Below are 26,327 nucleotides of genomic sequence, written 5' to 3'. Positions count from 1 at the left end.
GCCTCTTCCTGAAGCCCCTTGGTTCAATTTTAGTATGAACTTTGTGTTAGGCATACCCCGAACTCAACAGACCATGGATTCTATCTTGGTTGTGGTTGACAGGTTCTCCAAAATGGTCTATTTTGTAGCTTGTAGGAAAACAATAGATGCTACATGGATCGCTCATTAGTATTTCAAAGAGATTGTTCGTTTAAATGGCATTCCACGGTCAATCACTTCAGATCGTGATACCAAGTTCATGAGACAATTCTGAAGGAGTTTATGGGAGAAACTTGGGACAAAGTTGAGTTTCAGCTGCACCTACCACCCCTAGTCAGATGGTCAGACCAAAATTGTAACGCCCCAAACCCGGTTGATCTGGAGAATTACTACATGTCTCTTAAGAACTTATTTCCCAACACAACTACAATAAAACTCCACAACTTTAATAGCAAAACTCAATATCAAAAGTTCTAAACAACCACATTGAAAACTCCACAAATTCATTACTGGAGCAAAAGAAACTAAGGAGTCCATAATCTCTCAGTAGTCATAACAAACCAACTAATAATTTCATAAATCTTACTAAACCCAAGATATAAATAAAACTCAAAGACATTAAAACTAAGAACATCAGAAGTCCTTCTTCTAACCACATCTCTTCAGCTTAAACACGTTCACCAATCTAATCCAGGTCCTCATTTGGACTCTCCACATCATCTGAAAAATATTATAATGATAGGGGTGAGTTATCAACAACTCAGTAAGTAGGAGTCATATGCTAGCGTGCAAACATGAGCATTTATAAAATACAATATGCAGAATAAAATATTTTACAGAGTTATCATACAGAACAACATGTTTTTCCAAAAGTAATGGAGCGATGATTTTAAGACAAGTAAAACCCGTAATACTTTGGCATAACATAAACTGAGTATCATCATCAGATCAAAACAGAGCATCAAACAGAGCAAAGACCATGTTTCACCCCCGTGGTAGGGTTGTGCTAACCTCGATGGCCAAACCAGGCAGAGACAGAGGTGAAATCTTTCCTTTATTCTTCTCGGAGCCCCGAGTGTGCACACAGGAAATACCACATTAAAACCACTTTATTTCCAAAGTGGGTGCACTCAGAGACAGAGAAGTTGGTACCAACCCAAACAGAGCAGAGCATAACAGAGCAGAGTAGAGCAGAGCAGAGACAGAGTCAGATACAAATACCAGTACACCATGCCAAAGGTTTTCAGATGTTATATCAAAATAATACCAAAACAGAATCAGACAGTTTACACACACTGTCAACAAAAGCCATAACATCTTTCTAATTAAATGCACAGTTTTTCACATTCTCAATATCGCTCCCTTTTTCAAATTTCAGAAACCACATGATAGAATTTAGCTCATATCTATACAATGCATGTCAGAATATATTTTTCCTTTTTCACACAGATTTCATGAATAATGCAAATAAGTGACCGAGGTTGATCTTTGTTTTCACAAGTTCCCATCATATCATGAAATATGCAAGTTTTCATAAAAATCAACCTCAGTCTTATTAACTTGTATAAAACCTAGCATATGAACCCCGCTTACCTGACTCCTGCAACGTAATATCTATGCCTTGAATACGGTCTCTATCCGTCTTGTCACCTATTCATAAAAATATATAAACTAAATATTAAAATCTAACAACACAAAATTTGTTTTAGACAACTTAAAACCCAAATTTCTAGACCATAATTCAGCAAGTTTAATCCAAATCAAAACAATCAATTAACAATCTGGACAGCCCACACTTCGACCCAAAATCTTCTATACCAATCTCGGTATTGTCCAATACAAGCATCAAAACCAATGTCAACTCCAATCATCACTAACTCACACTTATTTCAGCAGCTCGTAATCCCAAACAATCACCAACAATTTAATCCAAAGCAACGCTACACATTGCCCATTTCTTCCCGTTCACAACTCCATAACAGAAAATAAAACCCAACACTTCAAAATATTTAACTGTACTCAACAAAAAAAATTCTCTTCTAAATAATTTTCTCAAACACCAATCCAACTAAACAACTACAATGCAACTTCAAATAATCCAAACTTAGAACATTCCACCACAAGAAGTTCGTTATACCAAGAAATGCCCAAAGAACAGCCCACGAAACTATTCTAAAATGATCACATGATCCATAAATCCCAATGAAAAAGACTAGATGTGGAAGTGTGTGTGTGTGTGTGCACGCAAGAAACTGAGACAAGAAAACTTACCTACGGAAACTAAAATCTCCAGCAGTGGCTTCAAGGATTACACGAAGAACAAACCAAGAACCCACAAAACGCAAACTCAAACTCTCGGCAACACAAAACTGCAGAGATGAGGAAAATCAAAATAAATACTAAGAAGAATTTGCATGATCACGCTACAGCAGAGGAGACCGAAAATCAAAGGAATGAAGATGGAACTCTTACCAGTCGAAAATGGAGGGATGAGAAGTGATGCACGCTGTGTTGCATAGGAAGACCGAAATGTAAAAATGCAGAGGCATAGAGAAATGTAGTAGATGGCAACCCACCAGAACAGATGCAACGCATGAGAGAAACCGAACTTGAGGAAGCTTAGGGCATGAGAATCGGAAATCATAGATTAACGCAGCAACAAGAAATAAATTGAAACCGAAAAGAAAAGAAGGAGACGTGGGAGGGAGAGAGTTGCGGGAGAAACCAAAACAGAGAAACTGAAATACGGGAAAAAGAGGGAAAGGGATTCGGGAGCTGAGGAATAAATTACTCACCCCGAACGGCGTCGTTTGCACACCTCCAGGAAACGGGCTGGGCCTTCAAACATGGTTCGGGCCTCACAACGCCTGGGCCTTACAAAAATAGTGAATCAGAGTTTGGGTAGCCTTTTGAGGAGTTTGGCAGTGAATAAACCAAAGCAATGGGATCTGGCTCTTTCACAAGTAGAATTTTCCTATAATTGATCCAAGAACAAAACGAACAACTAAGCCCATTTGAGATTGTTTATGGCCAGAATTTGTCGGGTGTGCTTAACTTAGGTCCTATTCCACGTATTGGTCGTTTGAATCACAAGGCAAATGAGATGGCAGAACATCTTAGCGATATCCATGAGCAAGTGAAGCTGGTCATCCACGAGAGTAATATCAAGTACAAGGCTCAGGCCATTCATCATCATTAGGTATTTTTTAATATTTGTGATTTTGTTCGTGCAATATTAACTTGTGATTCATTTCCTATTGTAGTGTATAATAAGCTGAAAGAGCGGAAAATTGGACCTTGTGAGGTTCTTCAAAGGATCAATGATAATGCATAAAGGTTGCACCTACCCAACCATTTGAAGACCTTTGATGTATTCATTGTGAAACACTTGAGCCCTTGTTTTGTGGATCCTGATGATGCTACTGTGAACACGAGGAAATTTTTGCCAACCCAAGGTGACTAATGCAAGAGGATCCAAGTCAGCTAATGCTGAGCTGTCAGATTACATGTTGATGGCGCTAAACTACCTCAAGACGATAGATCAGTGTAAGGACAACAAGAAATAGTGATTTTTCCTTTATTAGGGGTAGCTTTGAGCATGTATCGATATTTTGATCATAACTTTGGCTACATGTATTGGATTCGCATATGATCTGAATTCGGAAGTGTTTTTCAATGCTCACGCCGTTGTCACCCAACTATGCTTAGTGCGCATTGTTTTCGAGCCCAAAATCATATGTTTTCCTTTCAAATCCATAATTTTAGATATTTTTTACCTTTATGACAATATTTCATTTCTCGATTAGGAAGTGATTTTGAACCCGATTTTGGTCATACTTTTGGCAAATTGCTTCTTTAATTAAGTATTTATTTTTAGTGTGTTTATTGAGATTTGTCTATTTTTAGTGAAATTATGATATTTCGGATTTATAGTACTTTTAGCCCAATTTGTGGGTTTGTTGGACAATTCAGAGTTTCGATAATTTTTCAGTTAAACACAGAGTTGTTTTCTCTTTGGTTTGGGCGATTCTCTTGTCTTCCATATCTCGATTATCTGTTGAAACTAGCCGTCATAATTAATCTAAATTTTGTACTGCGTCAAATAAGTTTGTAATTCGCCAACTCGTCCCAAAGAACTTTCAGGCAAGTAAAGTAAGAACTCTTCAAAAGCTGTCATTAAGAGAGGGTTGAAATGGATTTTTTGAACTAAAAAATACGAGGATTGTTCTTTTGAGAGAAACGTTCCTTAAAATCGGTCCAGATCTCATACGTAGTAGTGATTTACAAAATACTAGCAAAAATATCAGGCGAAATGGAGTAAAGGAGCCAAGAAATCACCATATTATTGTAGCGTAGCCATGGAGAAAGAAGAGGATTGGTCTGATATGAAGGCTTGAGAATTGAATAATCGACAAACCCTAACTTGTTCTTTACAGAGAGAGCCTTGGTCATAGATCGAGACCATGTGTAATAGTTATCGTCGATTAAGAAAGAACGGGCCGATAGCTTCATCAGAAAGATTAGGTTGAGTCGGCGCCATGGAAGAGTAAAGCAATTGATACCATAACAAAGTAAAAGACCTAGAAGATTCTTGTGTATTCGAGAATACGAGAATATTGTGTGCATGAAAATTAAAAGTAAGTAAAATACAATGTATTTATACTATGGAAAAATAATTAACCCTAGAGTACATCTAAGATACAATTGACATGTGTAAAATACACTTGGTAAATAAAAATAGCAAAAGTAATGATAATAAAAATAAGGTATGTTATTATTTATTCTAAGTTTTGTCATATAAAAAATTATGATTGAGAATGACAAAAAATATATAAAAAACATTTCTCAAAATTAATGATAATAATAGAGTATTTAAGAAATCTAGATGACAATTAAAAAGTTATAACAAGAAAATGAAAATGTGTTTTTGAATGATTTTTCTGGGAAAGATAAATAAGAAAAAAATGACGATTTATATATAATCAAATAAGAGGTTAAATCACAATATTACTCTGAAATTTATAATGAAATGAGGCCATTTTTCCCCACTTGAATTTTATTATTTAAAGAAATTACTAGCTTACCATGGGAGGATCCAATTGTTGTGAAAAATGATGACAGAAAACAAAAATTAAACCAGAAGAATAAACAAACAATCAATCACACGACACAAATTTAATGTGGTTTAGGAACATGCCTACGTCCACAGAGCTGCAGAAGATTTTACTATACTATGGAATCACAAAATATAATTTGGGACGAAATTTCAATGTTCAAAACCGGTTATACTGTTCATTAAGTACATACTTATAGTGTCACACGACATAAATCCTAATTTTTATTTTCTGGTTATTCGCTCAAGTGAAGTGTCAAGCCCACCTCGAGTGAACTCTCTGTTCAAATTTTGCTTGAGCAACCTGTCGAGCGAGTCTCGAGCAAACTCTCTGTCTGAGCTTTGCTTAAGTTACCTATTGCACAACTTTTGAGCGAATTATCTGTCTGGCGCTTCGCTTCAGCTTGGGTTGATAGGCCCTAGCCTGTGCTCCATGGCCCAAACCTCTTTGAAAATCCTCAAATTAAAAATCATAACGCATCATTATCGAGTCGGGTCATCAAATCGGTTAGACACACTAACAAACCAGGCTTCACAAACCCAACACCAGTGCTCATGGTAGCCGATGTTGGGTCCATGGCATTAGTAGTATTCATGGTTATCCAAATTATTCGTGTAACGAAACTTGGCGCCATAGGTGTTTCGATCGATTGTTAGGGTATAATACTCTTTAAATATGGCATCCACTACCCATTAACTTTGTTAATTAGGTTAATTATTTTTCCTTCTTCATAAGCTTCTTAATTATGAATGCTTCACAACATCATTTCAAGAATAAATTGAGTCAAAACGTATAAATCATCATCCATTTGTATGAATGCAATTAAGCTATATAAGTTCATAAAATGACTGATCATGATCTAGAGCACCTACGTAGTTACAAAACTTAATTAGCAGCGCCTAACAATTGCAAAACTTATATTTTTGCCTTTTGCATCTACCAAAACATGATGTTTTCATGCGCCACGTACGTCATGTGTAGACAAAATTTCTCTAGCCAGTTGTTTTTCCTTATTTTTTTATGAGTTAGAAATTAAACACTATATGAAATCACCACTTACTCTAAAAGTTTATATTCTTGACACTTCCCTCACGAACTATGGGCTAGGCTTTCATTTAATTAGCGGACATATAAAGTATGTGAAATATTTAGTTAAATGAAATAAAATGTAAAACCAGTCAGTGTTTAATTATAAAACTCATTAGGACTTCTGTTTTGATACCATGTGAAATTACTACTTGTCTAAAAAAGTTAAACTGATAACTAGACAGAGGTAGATTTAATTATTTCTATTATATTCTTAACACACTCGACTTGCCTTTTCCTTCTTTTTTAATTTTAAGAAAAACAAGCTGTCAGCAGTTGCAATATATGCTGGTAGTTTTTTTCAGTAAGAGGTTCAATATAAATGCGAAAACTCATTCTTTATCAATGATACGAAGGGACGATTTTTGTGAGACAGAACAACGTCTAGAAAGAGAAATCTAGTCCATTATTTTAATACATATGACAAACGATTATTCTTTTATTTATTTATTTTTTTGTCAAAAACAGATCACACACCAAATTCTCTGATCTCTCTTTATGGGAAAGAAAAAAGAAGACAAGAAACGTGAAATGGAAAAAGGGACATTAATTAGAGAGTTGCCGTATAGCTTCGTCGTGGCACCTTCGTAAAGGTAGCATGTATAAGATCAAAATATAGCGGAAACTGCACTGCAGCAAAAAAAGTTACTGGCAGGCACGCCGCTGCATACACTGCAAATGCTACATACTTCAGCTTATTTTGTACCACAAAGAAATGTCCCGAGCAGAACGAAATCAATACCGCAGCTATGGAAACAAACAGCGACGTTAAACCTATCAAAAGCTTCCTAGGCAGGTCCTTTCCGAAGTCTCTCTCCTGATGTCGTGATGTTAAGATAGAGAGGAACATGACCAAGGCCGTGACCGAGAAGCAGAGTGCAACAAGTGATGAGATGGCAAAGAGGTGGAATTCGGGTTCGTTTTCCAGCGTTGGAATGCCGGTATCCTCCTTGACGCCTCCAGGCACTGTGGTGGAGGTGGAGAAGGCCACAGTGGCTATGAGTGCTGCGACGACAGAGTAGGATTGGGAGGTCTTGGTTAACCACTCACCACCTTTCTTGACAAGGTTCTTGTGAGTTTTGATGAACACTTCCTCAGGGGTCTTGCCCTTCTTGTTGTGGCGGGGAACGAAGTTGGAAGGAATGGTCGTAGTCACAAACTGCATGAAGCCAAGCATTTATGTTTTATGTGTCTGATCTGTGTGTGTATGTGCATGTGTGTATTCGATTCTTGTATGTACTATACCGTACCTCATACCACTTCATCTCCCATTGCATTTGCAAGGCTTCCCCAGGAATTAGCCAAGGCTTATTATAGGCTGCAAGCTTTGCCGCGAGATGAAAGGCACTATTCCCTTTCTTATCCACTACACGAAACACGCTGTCTCTATTCAGGATATTTCTATGCATCAACAGATTATATACATGGGGTTGCCTGTTCTCTACTGCCAACAGCACTACATTCTTATTTTCTGCATTCACATCGTGTATGGCAACCGGAACCAATTCCAGAATTTTCTCCACAATTTCGGCAACACCATTTCTAGCAGCGATTAATATGGCTGTCTCGGGTTCATTTTTCGTCGTTATTTTCTTCCTTGCTATATATTAACGCGAACGTTTAGTACTTTAACAATAACATACAACAACATTTACGTCTGTAAACAATTTCCCTCCCATCTCATTTACTTTACAAACATCATTTAAACACAAAAATTTTCAAACTTTTAATTATAACTTTTTTAAATTAATCATTACAACTTACCCAAACTTTGAAACAAAAAACAATTTAACTTTTTCAAATCTCAAGATAAAAATAATATTAAAAATTTATATTCTAATAATATTTAACTTTATAATATTTTTTATTCAACTTTTTCTTTCTAAACCCAATAAATACTTATAAACTAAAACTATCTAGCTAACTACTATTCACAACCATATTATTATTGATAAAATTCTCATCTCATGATCTCATTTCTCAAGCATCCTTTAACAATCTTGGATAAAGGGACTCGTCTGAGTCGACTCATGCAGTTTGGAATTGGAAATTAGGTACAGTACTACTTACCATCCGCAAGGGGCTGATCTTTATTAATCCCTCCGGTAGAATTGGTTTGCTGGCTGCTAGCTTCATGTTTCCTTCCTGTGCCACCGCTAATTCCTCCCACCCCTTCTTAGTTTTTACAAGGAAATTAGTTTAATCCAAAAAAATATATCCAATTAATATAGCTGATCAGTACGTATAAGTCTACTTAATTAACGGAAGACGCAGAGTTGTCGGGAGCAGAAAGATCACACTGATCTTCTTGAAAGAAAGATCATGAAATGATTGTGACATGAATGGATTAACACCTGCATTATCAACTAGAACAAACTGCAGTGGCTACCAATTACAGAACGTGCATCATGATGAGGTCCTTTATAAGCAGGGAAAAAGTTGGATCTCAGGTAATTGGGAACTTAATTTGTACGCATATATATCAGAAAGAACTATATATGAGTGATCGTGGATCGTTATACGTACCTTCTGTGTTTTCAGCCTCAGAATCATGAGCATCATGCGCATAGAATGGGTTTGTTTCCTGCTGATCATACTCTTTTCCTGGTGTATCTTTGGCTTTATCTGACGGTTGTGAGGGCTTCTTCCCAGCGTGATAATATTCGGACATTTTAACACCCTGTAAAAGTTTGTTCATGATCTGAATTGACAGTGTGTGCTGCCGTTTCTCCTTGTATATCTTCCTTATAGTGGGAATTCCTAATCATTAACGTCGTAAATACAGACAATACTTTAAAATATAAGACATTAAAAAAAATAATGCTATTTTATAAAAGTATAATATATATATATATATAGATAATTATATATATAGTAAATTTATTCATCATCTATTTTTTCATCATTATTTTATCATCTCATTATGTGGTATATCGTGGTATTAGATGATAGGTTCACAAGTTATAGAAGTGGTAATTAATTCTAAAAGGGTACGAAATGCATTAATTAATTCCAAAATCTTTGTGAACAATCCAATAGAAGTAGTTAGTTCTACAGATCATCACACACCTCCTCCAAGAACGATCAACACTATCCTGTTTGCAAGCTTGATAAAATTGCAGCAAACGTCATTATAATTAGCTGGAAAAAATCGACGGTTCCAAGCTGCTTCATTAATGGTAGCGCCATTGGATTCTGCGGAAGATAAAAGTAATTTATCATGTATCTATTAGGCCTATAAATAATAGAATTATGAAAAGAAAATAATTTTACAACTATCCACGCATTGTTACAGCTTGTTGTCTTACTACAGATTATCAGTTTTTTTATAATTATAAAATAGATTTGATGATGAAATAATAATATCAAAACATGTCAATTAATTTATGAGTTTTGTTTTTATAAATATTCTTTCAATAAATTGACCATTTCTCGTGCCAAAATAACAAATCTCAAAAGTTATATATATATATATATATATATATATATATATATATATAGACACACACACACTAGGGAACGGCCTCGGGTGCGTTAGTCCCAGGTGCACCTGACATAATGATTTAATAGAAAAATAAAAAATTTAATGAAAAAACAAAAAAATTACTATTTACAGTTAGATAATCAGTACTTATTATAATATATATATATATATATATATATATATATACTGCATTGCTTGCCTTGATTTCCTGCGTGTGTTTGAGGGTTCTCTTCATCGGTCTGTACTCCAACATTTATTCCCATTGCGAGTCGTACTTCATGAGGAGAAACAAGAGGTTCGGTCAGTACTAACCGATGAGCATGCATCTGTAGCTAGCAAATGAATCAAATCAACAAAAAACTGCATGCATGCGCGCCCTGATCTTCAACATGAAATATATATTTAAGCGGATTTGAGAAAAAGTTGTTCCTTATATATATAGAGCTAGGGTCGTTGTATTTTTTGAGACATTCGTAGGGATTTAAGCCACATTTATCACATTATTAGACATATATACAATTCGATCGATCACTCTTAGATTTCTATATATTAAATTGTGACATTTGAGTACTATTTTAATAAAATGTTGGGGGCAGAGTCAAGTTTTTACAAGTTAATTAAGCTCGAGTTGTTCATGATCAATAACTTTGTTCATTTACAACATGATCACTAGCTAGATTTTCCACCAAACATGCTAATTAAAACCGATATATATTGTAAATTAACTGTAAGAAAATTAATTACCAGCATGTTAAGAAAAGAGAGAAGAAAAATGATGAGTTACATACAAAATGTAAAGAAATTCCAAAACAATCGATAGAAGTCGTTGCATGTTCTGTAGTTCTCAGGATAATTATTTGGATTCCTTTCGTGGGCGGGAAGTCTTTGATCTATCGGTTGCATAGAGCGCTGGAAAAAATGATCATCCGGTTCCATCACCTTGTGCTCGTCAGCATATATGCCTTTCAAAGTAACAACAACGGATAAGATGAATGATTATAATCCGACATTGATGTCATGCAGACAAAAAAATATGTTTTATATCCCACCAGACCGAGAAATCCGATAATTCAGTACGGAATGGATAATAATAAATATCATGCATGTACAACAAAAAAGAAAAGCTACTCATGCATCATCCCCACATTACACATATCATTTGTCATTCTTGTTATTCTATAAATATATATATATATATATATTTTAAAAAAAATAAGTCTACAAATTAACATGACTGAATGCGATATATTATAATCCAATATTAATAATAATAAAAACCGTGTACAACAAAAACATATATTTATATATATAAGAAATATTTTAGTCATAAACAGATTTAATTTATAAAGTAAATTCATAAACTGATGTACCAGTTTGATGTAGTATATCAGATTATAAAATTATTTTTATTATAAAGTACATATATATATATATATATATATATATAACACATCAATTTATAAATTAGCGTTTGATTGCAAACTTATATATATATAATGGAATGCGGACATTAATTAATGAAAAAAAAAATAAAAAGGAAAACAAATTGAAGAGGTATATATTTGACTTGGTGATCATATGTACATACACTGATAAATGATTCGATCGAAAACTCCAAGGCGGCTGCCGCTGGGGAAAGCCGAAGGCTTGTCCGCTAGTAGATGGAGAGGTGTGATTCCATCCTCATTGACAGCGTTTACCAGTACTTCCTCATACAACTCAATTATTAGCAATGCCAAATCTGTCGACATGTAAAAAACGTTCGAAGCATTAATGTAATATTTATTTATTAATCTATACGAATATTTTGTCAATCTACATAGAAAGCGGTAGGTAAAGTACACCTTATCTATTTAATTGACATTACAAAATTTAATATTTTAAAATAAATTAAATCTCGTCTTATCAATTAAATAGAATCTTTTAATGAGAAAATATACTAACAACCGTGAATTGCGTAATCGTCTCGTAATCGTTTTGAAAAAAATGAATAAAACATGAGGCCCACATGAAAAAAATTAATTTTTTAATAATAAACTCTACTATTTTTCAAAGCGATTATACGACGGTTACGTACTTCACAGTTATATGTAAAATTACTCTTTTCTAATATTACTCACCAAAATGGTCTCCAGAAATGGCGCAGTGAAGAATCGTGTCACCACGCTTATTCCTGGAATAACTGTAACGCTCATTTGCGGGACACAAATCGTAGAGACATTGGAAAGCTTGTTTTTTACCGAAGAGCACTGCCGTGAAAAGAGGAGTCTCTCCCTCATAGTTACGTTGTCCGATTAATGAAGAATCAACACATGCTATGCACTTACACAGAGCCTCATTCCCCATTAGTGCAGCGATGTGGAGAGCGGTGTTCCCTCTCTCATTTTTAAACCTGAATAGCATTTCGTGATTTGGCTGTTCACAGATAATATATGTGAGTTTTCGGACCGTCTCCTCTTGGCCGCCGCAGACAGCTAGGTGTAACAGTGTGTCCTCCAAGCTGGTGATTCCGGTCACCAGAGACCATGGGTTTTCTGTACATATATCGACGACTTCACCCCATCTCCCTTTCATGGCCTTTTCGATCAAAACGTTCCCCAATTCTGGAACGATTAGATCATCTGTCATCAACATGGGATCCATTGTTCCCGATCTCCTTTCTAATTCAACGTATACGACTACTATTCTAGAGCTAGTACCAAGCTAGGGAGCCCAGACAGAATTGATATATATATATAGCATGCATGCATGCAGCAGCCGATGACACTTATGACACCGTGCTGGTGGGGACCGTGTGTAGATTAATACTCAAACCAGCGCTTTGTTTGATATGTAATAATACTTTCATGACGCTGTTTTACAAAAAATATCATCCATTTAAACAATTTAAAAAAAAAAAAAAAAAACATATTAAAAAATGGTTGTCTTTTACCATACTCCATGAGATAGGCCCCGCTAGACTTGGATATCAAAGCAAGGTTTGTTCCACGTTGCTTTTCACACCGTACGTAATTCTACCTTTTTTTGTTCTTTCCTAATTATTTTCCATTATATATTCCTTCGCTTCATTTTTTAAAAAGTGAAGCGAAGGAATATATAATGTCTTATATATGGCTCTTTCGATTATTCTTTCTCTAACATACTTTATGGTTCTTCATCCTTTTTTTAATTAATTTTTTGTTGTATTTCATTTTTTTAATTAGTTCTTACCCAACTATATGTTCGTTATACATACATATATATATATATATATATACTTAAATATATCCTATATATATATATATGAGAAATGATAGTTGCAGTCGTGAGTGTGCAAGCGTCGTGCAGTCGCTTTGAAAAAAGTGAATAAATATGGGATTCACATGAAAATAGATTAATTTTTTAATAATGGACTCCACTCTTTTTCTAAGCGACTGTATAGTATTTACACATTCTACGACTGTACGTAACATTACTCTATATATATACATATATGCAAATTGAAGGGAAAATAATGGAAAATATATAATTCTACCAAAGAGGTCATCAAAAAAGATATGGGGTTATTTTCTGAAAAACGCCTTCCACTTCATGAGCTAAATAACAATGTCAGAAGGAAAGCATTATGTTAAGATCTTGGCACACGCAAACTATTTTAAGTACCGAAAGCACAAAGGAGAAAAACAAAAGTGTTCAGAAAAGTTTATGCTCCCCGCGAAAGTATAAACAATACTAATAATAACATCAACAACAACAACAACAACAACAATAATAATAATAATAATAATAATAATAATGATGAGTAATGTTATTCATGGTTACTAAATTTTTTCATCATCTGTCATATAGTATTGACGATAATGATATGAAACACTTCAAAGAAGTTGTTCATTTATATTTTTGACATACAAAACTATTTAAATGTACTACATCAACATATATGATCACTGGATATATTAAAAAATAATTAAGATGGAGAAGTACATGTACATAAAATCCACAAATTCTTTTCGATCTTCTAAACGATATTAAAGTTATCTTTTTTGAATAAAAGGAGTAGGATGGGGTACGTAACTGGAGCGACCATACTTTTAACATGTTATCTGCTGAAAATCGGGTAGGAGAAGCCTAGACTCTAAAAAGCCACAAACGCTCCACCGAGTTAGGTTTAAGCAATAACTTAAAAGCCCAATCCCAAAAGTTTCAATTAGGTCGCATAATTTCACTACTATTCATAAACTATTTCACTAGTATTAACCATCCAAAGTTCCTATCATAAAGTGCTTGGGACCATGTGTACGTAGTAGGACATGTTTTATGTAAAGGTGTTTTTGTGATGTGTTGTGCGATGGCAGTTGTAATGTATTGTGTAATAGTGGTTGTAGTCTTAAATTATCGCTTGGAAGTGTCTGTGTTGCATCTATATCAAGTAGTTTACTATAATGTTTAAGAATGAGAGGGCAAAAGGGAAAAGGACACAAGTCTGAGGGGTGCCACTCGACCCTCAGCCAAGGCCCCTGACCTTGCATGGGCAAGGGGTTAGTTTGGTTACTGGGCCCCAACCTCAACCTACAAGGGTATGTACGTAAGTGACTCTATCTGGATATCATGGGGCGGACTGGCCTACGGGCCCAATGGCAACAGAGAACGAGGGGGAAGTCAGCAGAATGAAAAGATTAGAGAGAAGTTAGAACAAGGGAGATTCTTACTCGAGGGTTGAGAGTGATAATTGAGCGACAGTGGTTATAATATCATGTATTTACGTGTATTTTGATTAAGTAATTATTATAGTTTTTAAGATTATGGGCTTTTTTGTTATAAATTTTAGATGATTTATATGGTATTATTTTATAACTTTTAACTAGAAAATTTAATTCAATGTGTTTTATTGTTATTAATTATTAATTATTATTTAAATATTCTTTATTTTAAATTAATTTATTATTAAATTTTATTATTTTATTTTACTTAATCACTGAATTTAAATTAATTTTATTTAAATTATCGTTTTAAAATCATTTTGGTTGAATCAATTTAAGACCTAAAATAAAAAAAATTGGATCTCATTTATTTGCCTTCCTTTTTCTTTTTTCTCTTTCTCTTTTTCACTTTTCTCTTTTCTTCTTTCTTTTTCCTTCCTTTTCCTCCCCTGCCTCCCAACCCACGCGAGCCCCCTCCCCTGTTTCTCACCGTGTGTTTCGGTTCTCTCCACTCAGCGCTGCCGTGCGCCACCACCGGACCTCACCACCCAGCCCACCAGCTCCACCCCCCTTCTGCGACCTCACCCACCCCAGCCACCACCCCCCACACTCCCTCTTTCTCTCTCCTAGCCGTGTATAGCCCGAGCGGGCTCAACACTCACTGATTCGCCATGCACCTCCCACCACCCCCCACAACAGTTTCCCCTCTAGCTGGCCATCATCCTCCATCAAGCTCAACCCCTAACTCGCCGCCATTCACTCCCACAAAGCTCATCAAGCCCCACAGTTTTCTCCCCTTTCTGCCGCCGTCGTCTAGCCACCGCACCACCACCAACGGCTTCCCCATCCACCGGTGACCTCCCTTATCCAATCTCATGCCCCACCGTGACCCATAGCCACCACACTCTCTCTCACTCTCCCACGGCTTCTTTTCCTCAAAGTTGGCCGATCTCCTCCGTGCGCCGCAACCGGTTCCCGCGCGCCGCAAACCCCCCTCCCTCTCTCCGTCTGATTCTTCCTTCGCCCCTAGCGCCGCCGTGCGCCGGCAGTGGTCGTCACCGCCCGGCTTCCCAGCACCCCCACCCACCGGCGACCTCCCCCTCCGATTTCCAGCCCCAGCCGCGCCACCGTTAGCCTCCACGCACCACACGAAGCCACGGCATTCCTTGCACCGCTGCACCGCCGTCACGCCACCTCCGGCCACCATCTTCTCACCACATCATCCTCGACCTCCTAGCAAACCAATGGACCCAACCCCACCTCCGATCTGTCACCGGTGAAGCCCCACCATCAACATTTCCGTTTTGGGTGTTTTTGCACTTCAACCGCCTTTTTCGCCGCCACCCACGGCCAACCACCACCACCACTAGCCTCATCGCCATTCCTAAGCCCTACCCTATCAATCTCGGGTCTTCGTTTACACCCGTTCAAAAGTGGATTTTTGAGACCCACGGCCACAGTGCATTTGGCACTGTTTTGTTGCTGCGTTGCCGCTTCTAGCACCTCCGTGATCTTTCAAAAATTATATTATAGCATTGTAAGTATTTTTTTTCCAAAGAACTTTTGAGATTTAAATGTATTTATGCGCTAATTCATTTTTACTGTGAAGTTGTTGGTTGTGTCGGACTGAGTCCGAGGAGTAAGGGGGGTCGATTGGATTGATGGTTGAGAGAATATTTAGAGGGGAATTAATTTTCTTTGTCGAGTGCAGTTTAATTTTTGGAGGTATTAGTTTATATTTTCTGTTATGGAGTTGTGAATGGGAAGAAGTGTGCTTTGTTTAGTGTTGGTTAAATTGTTAGTAATTGTTTGGGACTGCGAACTGTTGGAATAAGTGTGAGTTATTGGAATTTGAATTGGCATTGGTCTTTATGCTTGTATTGGACAATACTGAGATTGGTATAGAATATTTTGGGTCGAAGTGAGGGCTGTCCGGATTGTTATTTGGCTGTTGGAGTTTGATTAAACTTGCTGAATTATGATCTAGAGTTTGGGTCTTGAGTTATCTAAGATCAATTTTGTGTTATTGGACTTTAATGTTTAGTTTATATTATTTTTATGAATAGGTAACGAGATGGATAGAGACTGTATTCAAGTCATAGATAATGCGCTGCAGGAGTCAGGTAAGCGGGGTTCCTATGCTGGGTTTTATACAAGCTAATAAGACTGAGGTTGATTTTATGAAAACTTGCATAATTTGTGTTGTGTTGAGAACTTATGAAAACAAAGATCAACCTCCGTCACTTATCTGCATTATTCATGAAATCTGTGTGAAAAAGGAAAATTATATTCTGACATGCATTGTGTAGACATGAGCTAAATTTTGTCATGTGGTTTCTGAAATCTGGAAAAAGAGCGATATTGGGAATATGAAAAGTTGTGCATTTATTTGTTCTGGCTTTTGTGTTCAGCGTGTGTAAACTGTTCTGATTCTGTTTTGGTACTCTGTAATTTTTTGATATAATATCTGAAAACCTTTGGCATGGTGTACTGGTTTTCGTATCTGACTCTGTCTCTGCTTTGCTCTGCTCTGCTCTGTTATGCTCTGCTCTGTTTGGGTTGGTACCAACTTCTCTGTCTCTGAGTGCACCCACTTTGGAAACAAAGTGGTTTTATTGTGGTCTTTCCTGTGTGCACACTCGGGGCTCCGAGAAGAATAAAGGAAAGATTTCACCTCTGTCTCTGCCTGGTTTGGCCACCGGGGTTAGCACAACCCTACCACGGGGGTGAAACATGGTCTCTGCTCTGTTTGATGCTCTGTTTTGATCTGATGATGATACTCAGTTTATGTTATGCCAAAGTATTATGGGTTGTACGTGTCTTAAAACCATCGCTCTGTTACTTTTGAAAATATGTTCTGTTCTGCATGATAAGTCTGAAAAATATTTTGTTCTGCATGTAATACTTTGTAAATGCTCATGTTTGCACGCTAGCATATGATTTCTGCTTACTGAGTTGTTGATAACTCACCCCCCTATCATTATAATATTTTTCAGATGATGTGGAGAGTCCAAATGAGGACCTGGATTAGATTGCTGTTTGTGTTTAAGCTGAGGAGATGTTGGTAGAAGAAGGACTTCTAGTGTTCTTAGTTTTAATCTCTTTGAGTTTTAGTAATATCTTGGGTTTCAGTGAGATTTATGAAATTATTGGTTGGGTTGTTATGACTACCGGGAGGTTATAGACCCCTTTGATTTATTATTATTGCATTAAAGATTGTGTAGAGTTTGTAATGAGATTATTGAGAAGATTTGAGATTGATTTCATTTATGAAGTTTTTGGAGATTATTCTTCGAATGTGTTGGGAGACATAATTATGAGTGACAAGTAGTAATTCTCCAAGCCACCCGGGTTTGGGGCGTTACACATGGCCACTAGCCACCACCATCAACTCCATTGACCTCCATGAGCCCCTCCATGACCAACCCAAGCCTCTCGTAAATCCCCTTCGAAATTCCCACTTTGAGACCCACAGCCGTTGCTGGGTATCCTCCGCCCACCGCTGCTCTGCCAGTTCTGGCGTCATCCTCGATCTTCCAAAGTTGTCTTTCGTCTTTGTAAGTATTTTCTTAAAGAACTTTTGATATTTAAATGTATATTTGTGCTAACTCATGTTTACTATAAATTGGTTGGTTGTACCGCAGACTAGGTCCTAAGAGTAAAGGGGTCGATTGGATTGGAGGATAGAGTTGTTTGTGTGATTGGATTATACTGAGATCTGTTGGCTATGAAGATTTGTGTGGTGTCATTTATCATTGCATAATTGCACGCACGTTCATGTCTGTAAATTAAAAATGAGTTTTCACATAATTGCATGCATGTTCACGTTTTAATTGGAAATTGGGTTTTCATGTGAGAAATGGTTTTTAAGTGCATTTATATCACGACCCCAAGTCAAGATGGGGTATTATCTCGGTGGAGCTCCTCTGGTCACTCGGAAGCGAAATATACTGAGTGACGTTTCCTGGGTTGTTGTTAGAAGACAACGGGATCGAATGAGATGGTAACGCTCTCGTGCTGATGCCGTGGCCCCTCTTACTAGCGGGGGTTAGATGATGCTTGGCCACGAACGCACTGGGCGCGAAACTGGGCATAGCTCGATACGAAGTCACTCGCACGGTCGTTACCCGCGGTGTGACGAATGGAGCATGGGTGTGTAGATGGTCCCTAGGGGAGATCATGGTGCATACTGTAAATGGATATTAGGCTATTTTTTGGAAAAATGGCAAGTTTAGGATAAAATGATTTTATGTGAATCATTTTCTGGGAAAATGGTGGATTATTGTTTTGGGCCATTTTCAAGGAAAATGGCGGGAAATGTTTTAATTGAATGTTTTGGGCCAAAATGAGATTTTGGCGTGTGTTGGAAAATATTCATTTTTGGAAAAAATGATGTTTTGGGTCTAATGCATATTTCATCATATGCACGCATGTTGTTTGGTTGCATTAATGCATTTTTATCTCTTGGGTTGTTTGGGTTGTTACTTACTGAGATTCATATTTTATGTGGTATTCCTTACTCTGCGGTACCATAGATTTTGATGATGAGGATGTGGAGCCTGAGGGATCGACTCCATTGGAGAAGTGACACATGGTCACTTGGGATTATGGGATTTGTTTCCCCCTCGTTTATGTGTTTCAGTCTTTGTATTATATTTTTTGGGATAATTGTATAACTTTTTTAAACGTTTTATTCAAGTAAATTCGTCGTTAAAATTTTGGTACTTAGTTGATTTAACTTTAATTTATCCGCTGCGTTTTTGTTGTACACTTTCTGCATGTACACACACTTGGCACTTATCGTTGGGATGTGTGACCTGTGTTATCATCATTCCGATGTCACGAGTCTCGTGTTTCAGTACGTAGGAGTCGGGGCATCACAGTGATGGTGATGACAACTACGCATTGTCAGCTGAAGAGCATCAAAGCGATTCGAGAGACAAGGGAGAGAGGAGGAAATGGGGGTAGATTTATGTTATACATACTTGGTCTAAACGGTATCGTGTAGGGAGAAAAATTACCTAAACGATGTCATTTTGATATATATATATATATATATTTAAAAATGAAATAAAAAATTATATAATGCATATATGCATGTAGGTGGGTTGTGATCCACACTCGGGCCCTTCCTGCATACTAAATTTTATTAAAAAAAAAAACCACTTGCTCGTTTGCTTAATGTAAGGGCTGAGCAAAGATGCCAGGTGGGCCGAGAGCATGTTTTTGCCCAACAACCCTACGTGACACAAGTTTATTTCATAAAAATTTTGTAAGTGGTTCCTCAACCTGAAGTGGAGAGAATATTGTATTTACTCAATTCTCTACCAAACTTTCAAATTTACCTAGCTATAACTTAAAGTCACAATTAAGGGGTTAACTATTCATTGAACTAAGCTCAATGATTACAAATCTGCAAGATTTTGTGAGACCAAACTATTAGAATAAAGTAGTCATAATTTCTTATGCTAACATTGGACTAAGGAGAACTTGGAGGGATTGGAAAGAAGACTCAATTCTAGATGAATTCATGTTTTATGAAGATACTCAAATTCTAATGTTTACCAAGTTAAAATAGCTCAGCATTGGCTCAAATGAAAAACTAGACAAAGAATTTGCTTGGCCTTTGCTCAAGTGAAAAATTGGACATAGGGTTCGCTTAATGTTGGTTTCGACATTGGCTCGAGCAAAAATAACGTGAAACACAATTTGACTTGGATTTGAAGTCTCTAATAGCCTAAAGAAGTCCCACCTATATATAGCTTATTATGCACGACTTCAAGGGTAAACAGAGGCCCTAATAGCTCCAATATTATCTTCATTGAGAGAAAAATTATGATCACATATTGAATGCTCAAGATAATCTCTCCTTGATTATTTTCATTATACCAAATCACATAAATGCCTACAGTAACATAATTGCCTCATGATAGTTTTCGTTATACCAAACCACAAAAATGCCTATAGTCACTGAAGTTGCAATTTGAAGCAAAATAAGTTCTTACCTCAAGTTGATCCATATAAAAACAGACTAAAGGTTTAACTCTAGAGTCACTATGCGGTAGGTGGCAAATCGGTCGTTTGTCGAGGTTGCAAGTTGGGTTTTCTGGAAGTACAAAGAGTTTGTAGTAGGATCAATTTGTAACAAAAGTAATCTATAGTTCATACCTTTAGGTTTGCTAGCCCTAGCATAGTTTTAGATTTTAAAGAGGCTCTTCAAATAATTTTGTAATTCGTTCCTAAAATCTCTAGGTTGATTGTATTACTCCTTTCTTAAATTTTGGTTTGGATTAAATACTAAAATAGTCCATATGGTTTGTCTTTTAAAAAGATTAGTCACTATATTTTAATGTTGAACTTTTTACTCTCTATACATTTAACTTTGATCAAATTAATCCTTCCATTTGTTTGCTCTTTATAATCTTTTAAAATGACGTATGTTAGCATCAAACATTGAGTGCCACTTATCATTTAAAAAGTAAAATTTAATCCTCAGGAAAACAAACTTGATGACTCAAGCAGCACTTGATTCACACACCCTAACATGGGGCGCTTAGGCATCTAGCTGCATAAGTGTGCCCAAGTGTTGCCTGGCTGCAAATCACGTCAAACTGAGTCGACCATTAGAATTAAGGTACTATTAGAAATAAATTATGTTGGAGAATAATAGATCTTTCAACATAAGACCTTCCATGGGAAGGAAAGATGAGACATAAACTATTAAGAAAAAAATTAGGGATAAAAAATGATCTCGCAAACTGAAGTGGCACATTATCAGCGTGCTACGCCAGTTAAGTTTTCTTTCTTTCTTTCTTTCACTCCCCCAGGCCCTGTCTCCCTCCCCCACCCATTATTTTCCCAAAGCCCAGAGAGAGAGATCAAGTGTGTGTGTGTGTGAGAGAGAGAGAGAGTACCTATTCGTAAGGGGTGACGATGACGAAGTCCCCTTCTTGTCAGAGATGAGAGAGTGACATCAATGAAGGGAAAGGAAGGGGGAGGAGGGGAGACGTTGGAAAGGGATGAGGAAGATGGTTGGGTTGTGGTGAGGGTTGAGGAAGATGGCTGGCCTACGTTGAGGGGTGAGGGAAATGACTGTGTTAGAGACCTCGGTCAAGTCTCCAAACACTAAGGTCTTCTAGCTCCCATATCCTTGTTATGACCAATTGCACCTTGTCTTCTTGTCGTGTCTTGGAATGATTATGTCAATGAAGAGTCCCTAGGTTAATGGAGGTTTGGTGTTTTGTGGTGGAAAAAATTATTGTAGTGGTGATGATGTATTAGAGTGATCTAAGAGATGAACTTGTGAGTATGATGAAATGTGACACGGCTTAATATTATTCCTTAAAGGTGGCGCCTCTTGGGTGGTGATTAGGGTTTGGATGTGAAGTGAGGCTAGGGTTTGGAAGATGGAATATAATATCCTAAAATGTAGGAGGTGATTAGATTGGCTAGGATTTTCGGCTAGGTCAAATATGGAAGGGAATTGGTAGTTTGGATGAGGCTAAGGTTGGTTCATTGAATTTAGGGATTCAAGAATGGAAGATAGGGTTTGGATCCTAAATTATAGGAGTTTCTTATGGAAGATAGGGTTTGGGTCCTAAATTATAGGACTTGCTTATGGGGGCAAGGATTTTTGGCTATGGCAATTGGTGATGGATGAAGGGTTATTTTTAGGAAAGGTGATAATGTGAAGAATGGATAATATGAGGGTTGAGGTTAGGATATGTTTGATATGCCAAAAAGTGCAAGAAAATATATAAATAAGGATAGATAATTGGATGGAAAATGGAGAAATACTCACAAGATAGTAATAGAATCACCACCTATTCACGAATTGCAAGGTGGTGTCCCTCTCCTTAAGATTCACGAATTTCATCCAAAAAGTCCAAATGCAAAAGCACCAAAAAATATTAAGAACAACTCAAACAGTCTACAAAGAAAATTAGCCAAAAGATACAAATAAAATTTCAAAAAGACATTTAAAGCAATAACATAAAAGGGAAAATCCAAAATGGTATCATTTCAAATATATCTTGGGCGGGCCCCATGATGGGCTCATGGCATGAGTTGGCCTGTGGTTGGCTTTGGCTGGCCCATGGCATGGTTGGCAACTTGGCCGTGGGCCACTTTCCTTGGGATCTTGACATTTTCTCTCCCTTCAAGCACATCCTTGTCCTCAAGGATCAAATCCAAAAATCTCAATGTCATCTCATCATATTCCTCCCAAGACACATCTTCTCTTGGCACTCCTTGTCATTGTATCAACACTTGCCACACCTTCCTCCTACTCCTCCTCCTTTTAACCACCCTATACTCAAGTTCTTCCCTTGATTGCAAGAGCATTCTTCCCTCTTCGTCAAAGGTAGGCAACTCCTCAATGATGAGCCTAGTGTCCCCAACTCGCTTATTCAGCATTGACACATGAAAGACTAGATGTAGCTTGGATGTTGGAGGAAGTTCCTAAGTCACTTCTCCCAATTTCTTTGGCACCTTGAAAGGCCCATAATACCTCTTGGAAAGATTCAAACTAGGCTTCTTCCTCAAGGTCTTTTGCCCATATGATTGTAGCTTCAAGTACACAGTCCCCCACTTCAAAGGTGATGACACGCCTCCCTTGGCCATAGTACTTCTTCATTTCTTGAGCTCTCTTGAGCTCCATCTTCACCTTCACTAGGATCTCATCTCTAGTAATCAACTTTTTCTCCACCTTATCATTCTTAATCGTCCCCATTTCATAATTCACTAAAGTGGCTGGTGGTTTTCCATAAACAACCTCAAAATGACTCAATTGAATGGAATAGTGAAATGTTGTATTATACCAATACTTGGCCCATGTGAGATAATCACCCCCACTTCACTTGCTCTTCATGAAAAAAACTTCTCAAATATTGCTCAAGTGTCCTATTCACCACCTTGGTTTGCCCATTGCTTGGAGGATAGTAAGAGAAACTTGCATTCAACTTGCTCCATTGCAACTCAAATAGCTCCTTCCAAAATGTGCTCATAAACACCCTATCCTGATCGGTCACGATGCTCTTCGAAAACCCATGTAACTTCACCACATTATTAATGAAAGCGTTAGCCACACTTTTGGCCATGTAAGGATGCTTGAGGGGAACAAAGTGTGCATACTTGGTAAGTCGATCAACCACCACTAAAATCAGCTCATGGCCACCACTAGTAGGTAGCCCCTCCACAAAGTCCATTATCAAGTCCTCCCAAATCAAGTTTGAAATTGGCAATGGTTGTAAGAGGCTGGTTGGTGGTCTTGTGTCATACTTGACCTTTTGGCACACATCGCATTCAGCCACTAACTTCTTTACCTCTTTCTTAAGCCCCTCCCAATAGAAGAAGTGATTCACTCTTATGTAAGTTCTTAACCACCCTAAATAACCTTCTTCCTTACTATTGTGGAAGTGATCAAGAATCTCCTTCCTCAAGTTTGGAACATTAGGCACATAAATATAGTCTTTGTAGTAGATAAGACCATCCCTCACCTTGAAGCCGACTACCCCTTCTTTTTGTACTTCCAAAAGTTCAATAATCTAAAGGGTTCTCACATCAATTCTTGTAGCTTCTTGAATCTTGTCGCAAACTTTTCATTTGGCCCCACTCAAGGCCATCATAGAGGACTCATCCTCCTCATACACAACCCATAAAATTGAACACCATTCTCTTCTACTCAATGCATCGGCCACTTTGTTCTCTTTACCCGGTTGATAAACAATCTCATACTCAAAGTCAAGTAGCTTGACAATAAACTTTTGTTGCTCAGGAGTGACAATCGTTTGTTGTAGGAGGTGCCTCAAAGCTTGTTGGTCGGTCACAATAGTAAACTTACGGCCCAAAAGATAAGGCTGCCACATCTTCACCGCATGCACAACCGCCAACATCTCTCTTGCATAGGTGCTCCATGCCTTCTTTACTGGCCTAAGTGCCTTGAAAATAAAGGCCAATGGTCATTTATCTTGCATCAAAACTGCACATATTCCTTCCTTGCTCGCATCCGTATACACCTCAAATGGCTTCTCAAAGTTGGGCAATACAAGCACGGTGGTCATGTTCATAGCCTTTTTTAAATTCTCAAAGGCTTCCATTGCTTCTTGTATCCACTCAAAATTGTCCTTCTTGAGCAAAGAAGTGAGTAGCTTGGCAATGAGACTAAAGTTCTTCACAAATCTTCTATAATACCCGATCAAATTCAAGAAACCCCTCAAAGCCAAAACATCCTTAGGCAATGGCCAATCCACCATGGCCTCAATCTTCCTTTGATCAACCCTTACCCTTTCTCCTGAGATAAAGTGACCAATATACTCTAATTCTTTTTCTATAAATGCACATTTAGAAGTCTTTATGAAAAAATGGTGTTCTTCCAAAATCATCATCACAATCTTCAAGTGCTCTTTGTGTTCTTCAATGGACTTGGAGTATACCAAGATGTCATCAAAGAATACCAATACAAACTACCTCAAAAGTGGCTTAAAGATTGTGTCCATGGCGGCTTGAAAAGTGGAGGGGGTGTTGCACAACCCGAATGGCATCACTAGGTACTCAAACTGCCCGAAATGAGTCCTAAATGCCGTCTTGTGGACATCTTATTCCCTCATACAGATTTGGCGATAACCGGCCCATAAGTCAAGCTTGGAGAATACCTTAACCCCATGTAATTCATCCAACATCTCATCAACCGTTGGTATAGGAAATCTATCATTTACTGTTGCTTCAATCAAGGCCCTATAATCCATGCAAAACTGCCATGATTCATCCTTCTTCCTCTCTAGCAAAATTGAAGAAAATGGGCTAGTTCTTGGCCTTATCAACCCACTCTTTAACATCTCATCTACTTGCTTCTCAATCTCCCCTTTTTGACAATGAGCATACCGATAAGAAGGCACATTCAGTGGTTTCTTCTCATCCACCAAAATAATGCGATAATCAAAGAGCCTAGAATGTGGCAAGATAGTGGGTACCTCTAGAACCCCTCTATGGTCCTCCAAGACCTCTTTAACCTTCTTGGGCAGCAAGTGAAACTCATCTTGCTTGCTCCCTTCTTCCTTCTTTCCCATCTCAAAAACAAAGTCTTCATTGGCCACCATAATGGCAAAGCAATGTGCCCCACCTTTGCATAATTTTTCAAACATAATGGCCTCACAAGACTTGACTTCCTTGGCTGCCAAAGCTCTCTGAACTCTCTTTATGGACCCAAGCTTGAACTCCATAGTCATATTGTGGTAATCATGCACTACCCTTCCAAGGCCTTTGAGCCATGCAATGCCCAAGACCACATCAAACCCTACCAATGAAAGAACATGTAGATAGGCAACAATTCTCACCCCTTGGACATTCATTTTCACTTCTCCCATTAGCCCTTCACACTACAACTTGTCCCCATTAGCAACTTTGACTTCAAATGGTTTAATAGCAACCAGTTTCAATCCAACTTTGGTGACAATGTTAGAATTGATGAAGTTGTATGTAGAACCACTATTCACTAATAAAGTAATTTCAAATTTCCCAATTCATGTCATCACTCTAATAGAAGTAGGCATTTGGACCCTCGACATGGCATTAAGGGACAATTCGGCCTCCTCTTGGTTCTCACTAGATTCGGCCTCTTCATGATCGGTCTCTTAGGTTGATGATTCATCATGGCAACCCTCATCATCCTCACTATCTTCCACATTAATCAACACAAAGGCTTGACCCGATTTACACTTGTGCTCTCTACTCTACTTTTCACCACATTTGAAACAAAGGCCCTTCTTGATTCTCTCTTAGACCTTTCCCTTGAATGTTTCTTCACTTCAAATGGCTTGGATTTAGAAGCACCCCCCATATCCTCCTTGCCTTTCCAAGAAACTTTGGTTTGTAAGGGTTTAGAAAACTTGCTTCCCATGTCCTTAGACTGGCGCCTCTCCATAGTAGTGCTTTCTTCTAGGATCTTTGTCATCCTCATCACCTATTGGAATATTATAAGTTGCTTTA

General features: G+C 37.6%; 1 protein-coding gene across 1 annotated transcript; it reads right to left on the bottom strand.

The window, feature by feature from the left end:
* Positions 1-6,729: 6,729 nt before the first annotated feature.
* On the bottom strand, positions 6,730-12,344 carry LOC118349220. The gene is made up of 9 exons (XM_035692842.1): positions 11,784-12,344; positions 11,252-11,404; positions 10,452-10,625; positions 9,863-9,937; positions 9,249-9,374; positions 8,706-8,939; positions 8,250-8,351; positions 7,430-7,779; positions 6,730-7,338 (listed from the first exon to the last, which is right to left on the bottom strand). Exons 1-9 carry the CDS (start codon positions 12,304-12,306, stop codon positions 6,730-6,732), a joined length of 2,346 nt encoding a protein of 781 aa, XP_035548735.1. The 5' UTR covers positions 12,307-12,344.
* Between the last annotated feature and the right edge of the window lie 13,983 nt (positions 12,345-26,327).

The sequence above is a fragment of the Juglans regia genome, chromosome 8 (genome assembly GCF_001411555.2).
Source record: "Juglans regia cultivar Chandler chromosome 8, Walnut 2.0, whole genome shotgun sequence".
Classification (NCBI taxonomy): Eukaryota; Viridiplantae; Streptophyta; class Magnoliopsida; order Fagales; family Juglandaceae; genus Juglans; species Juglans regia.
This window is presented reverse-complemented; position numbering and strand designations above follow the sequence as displayed.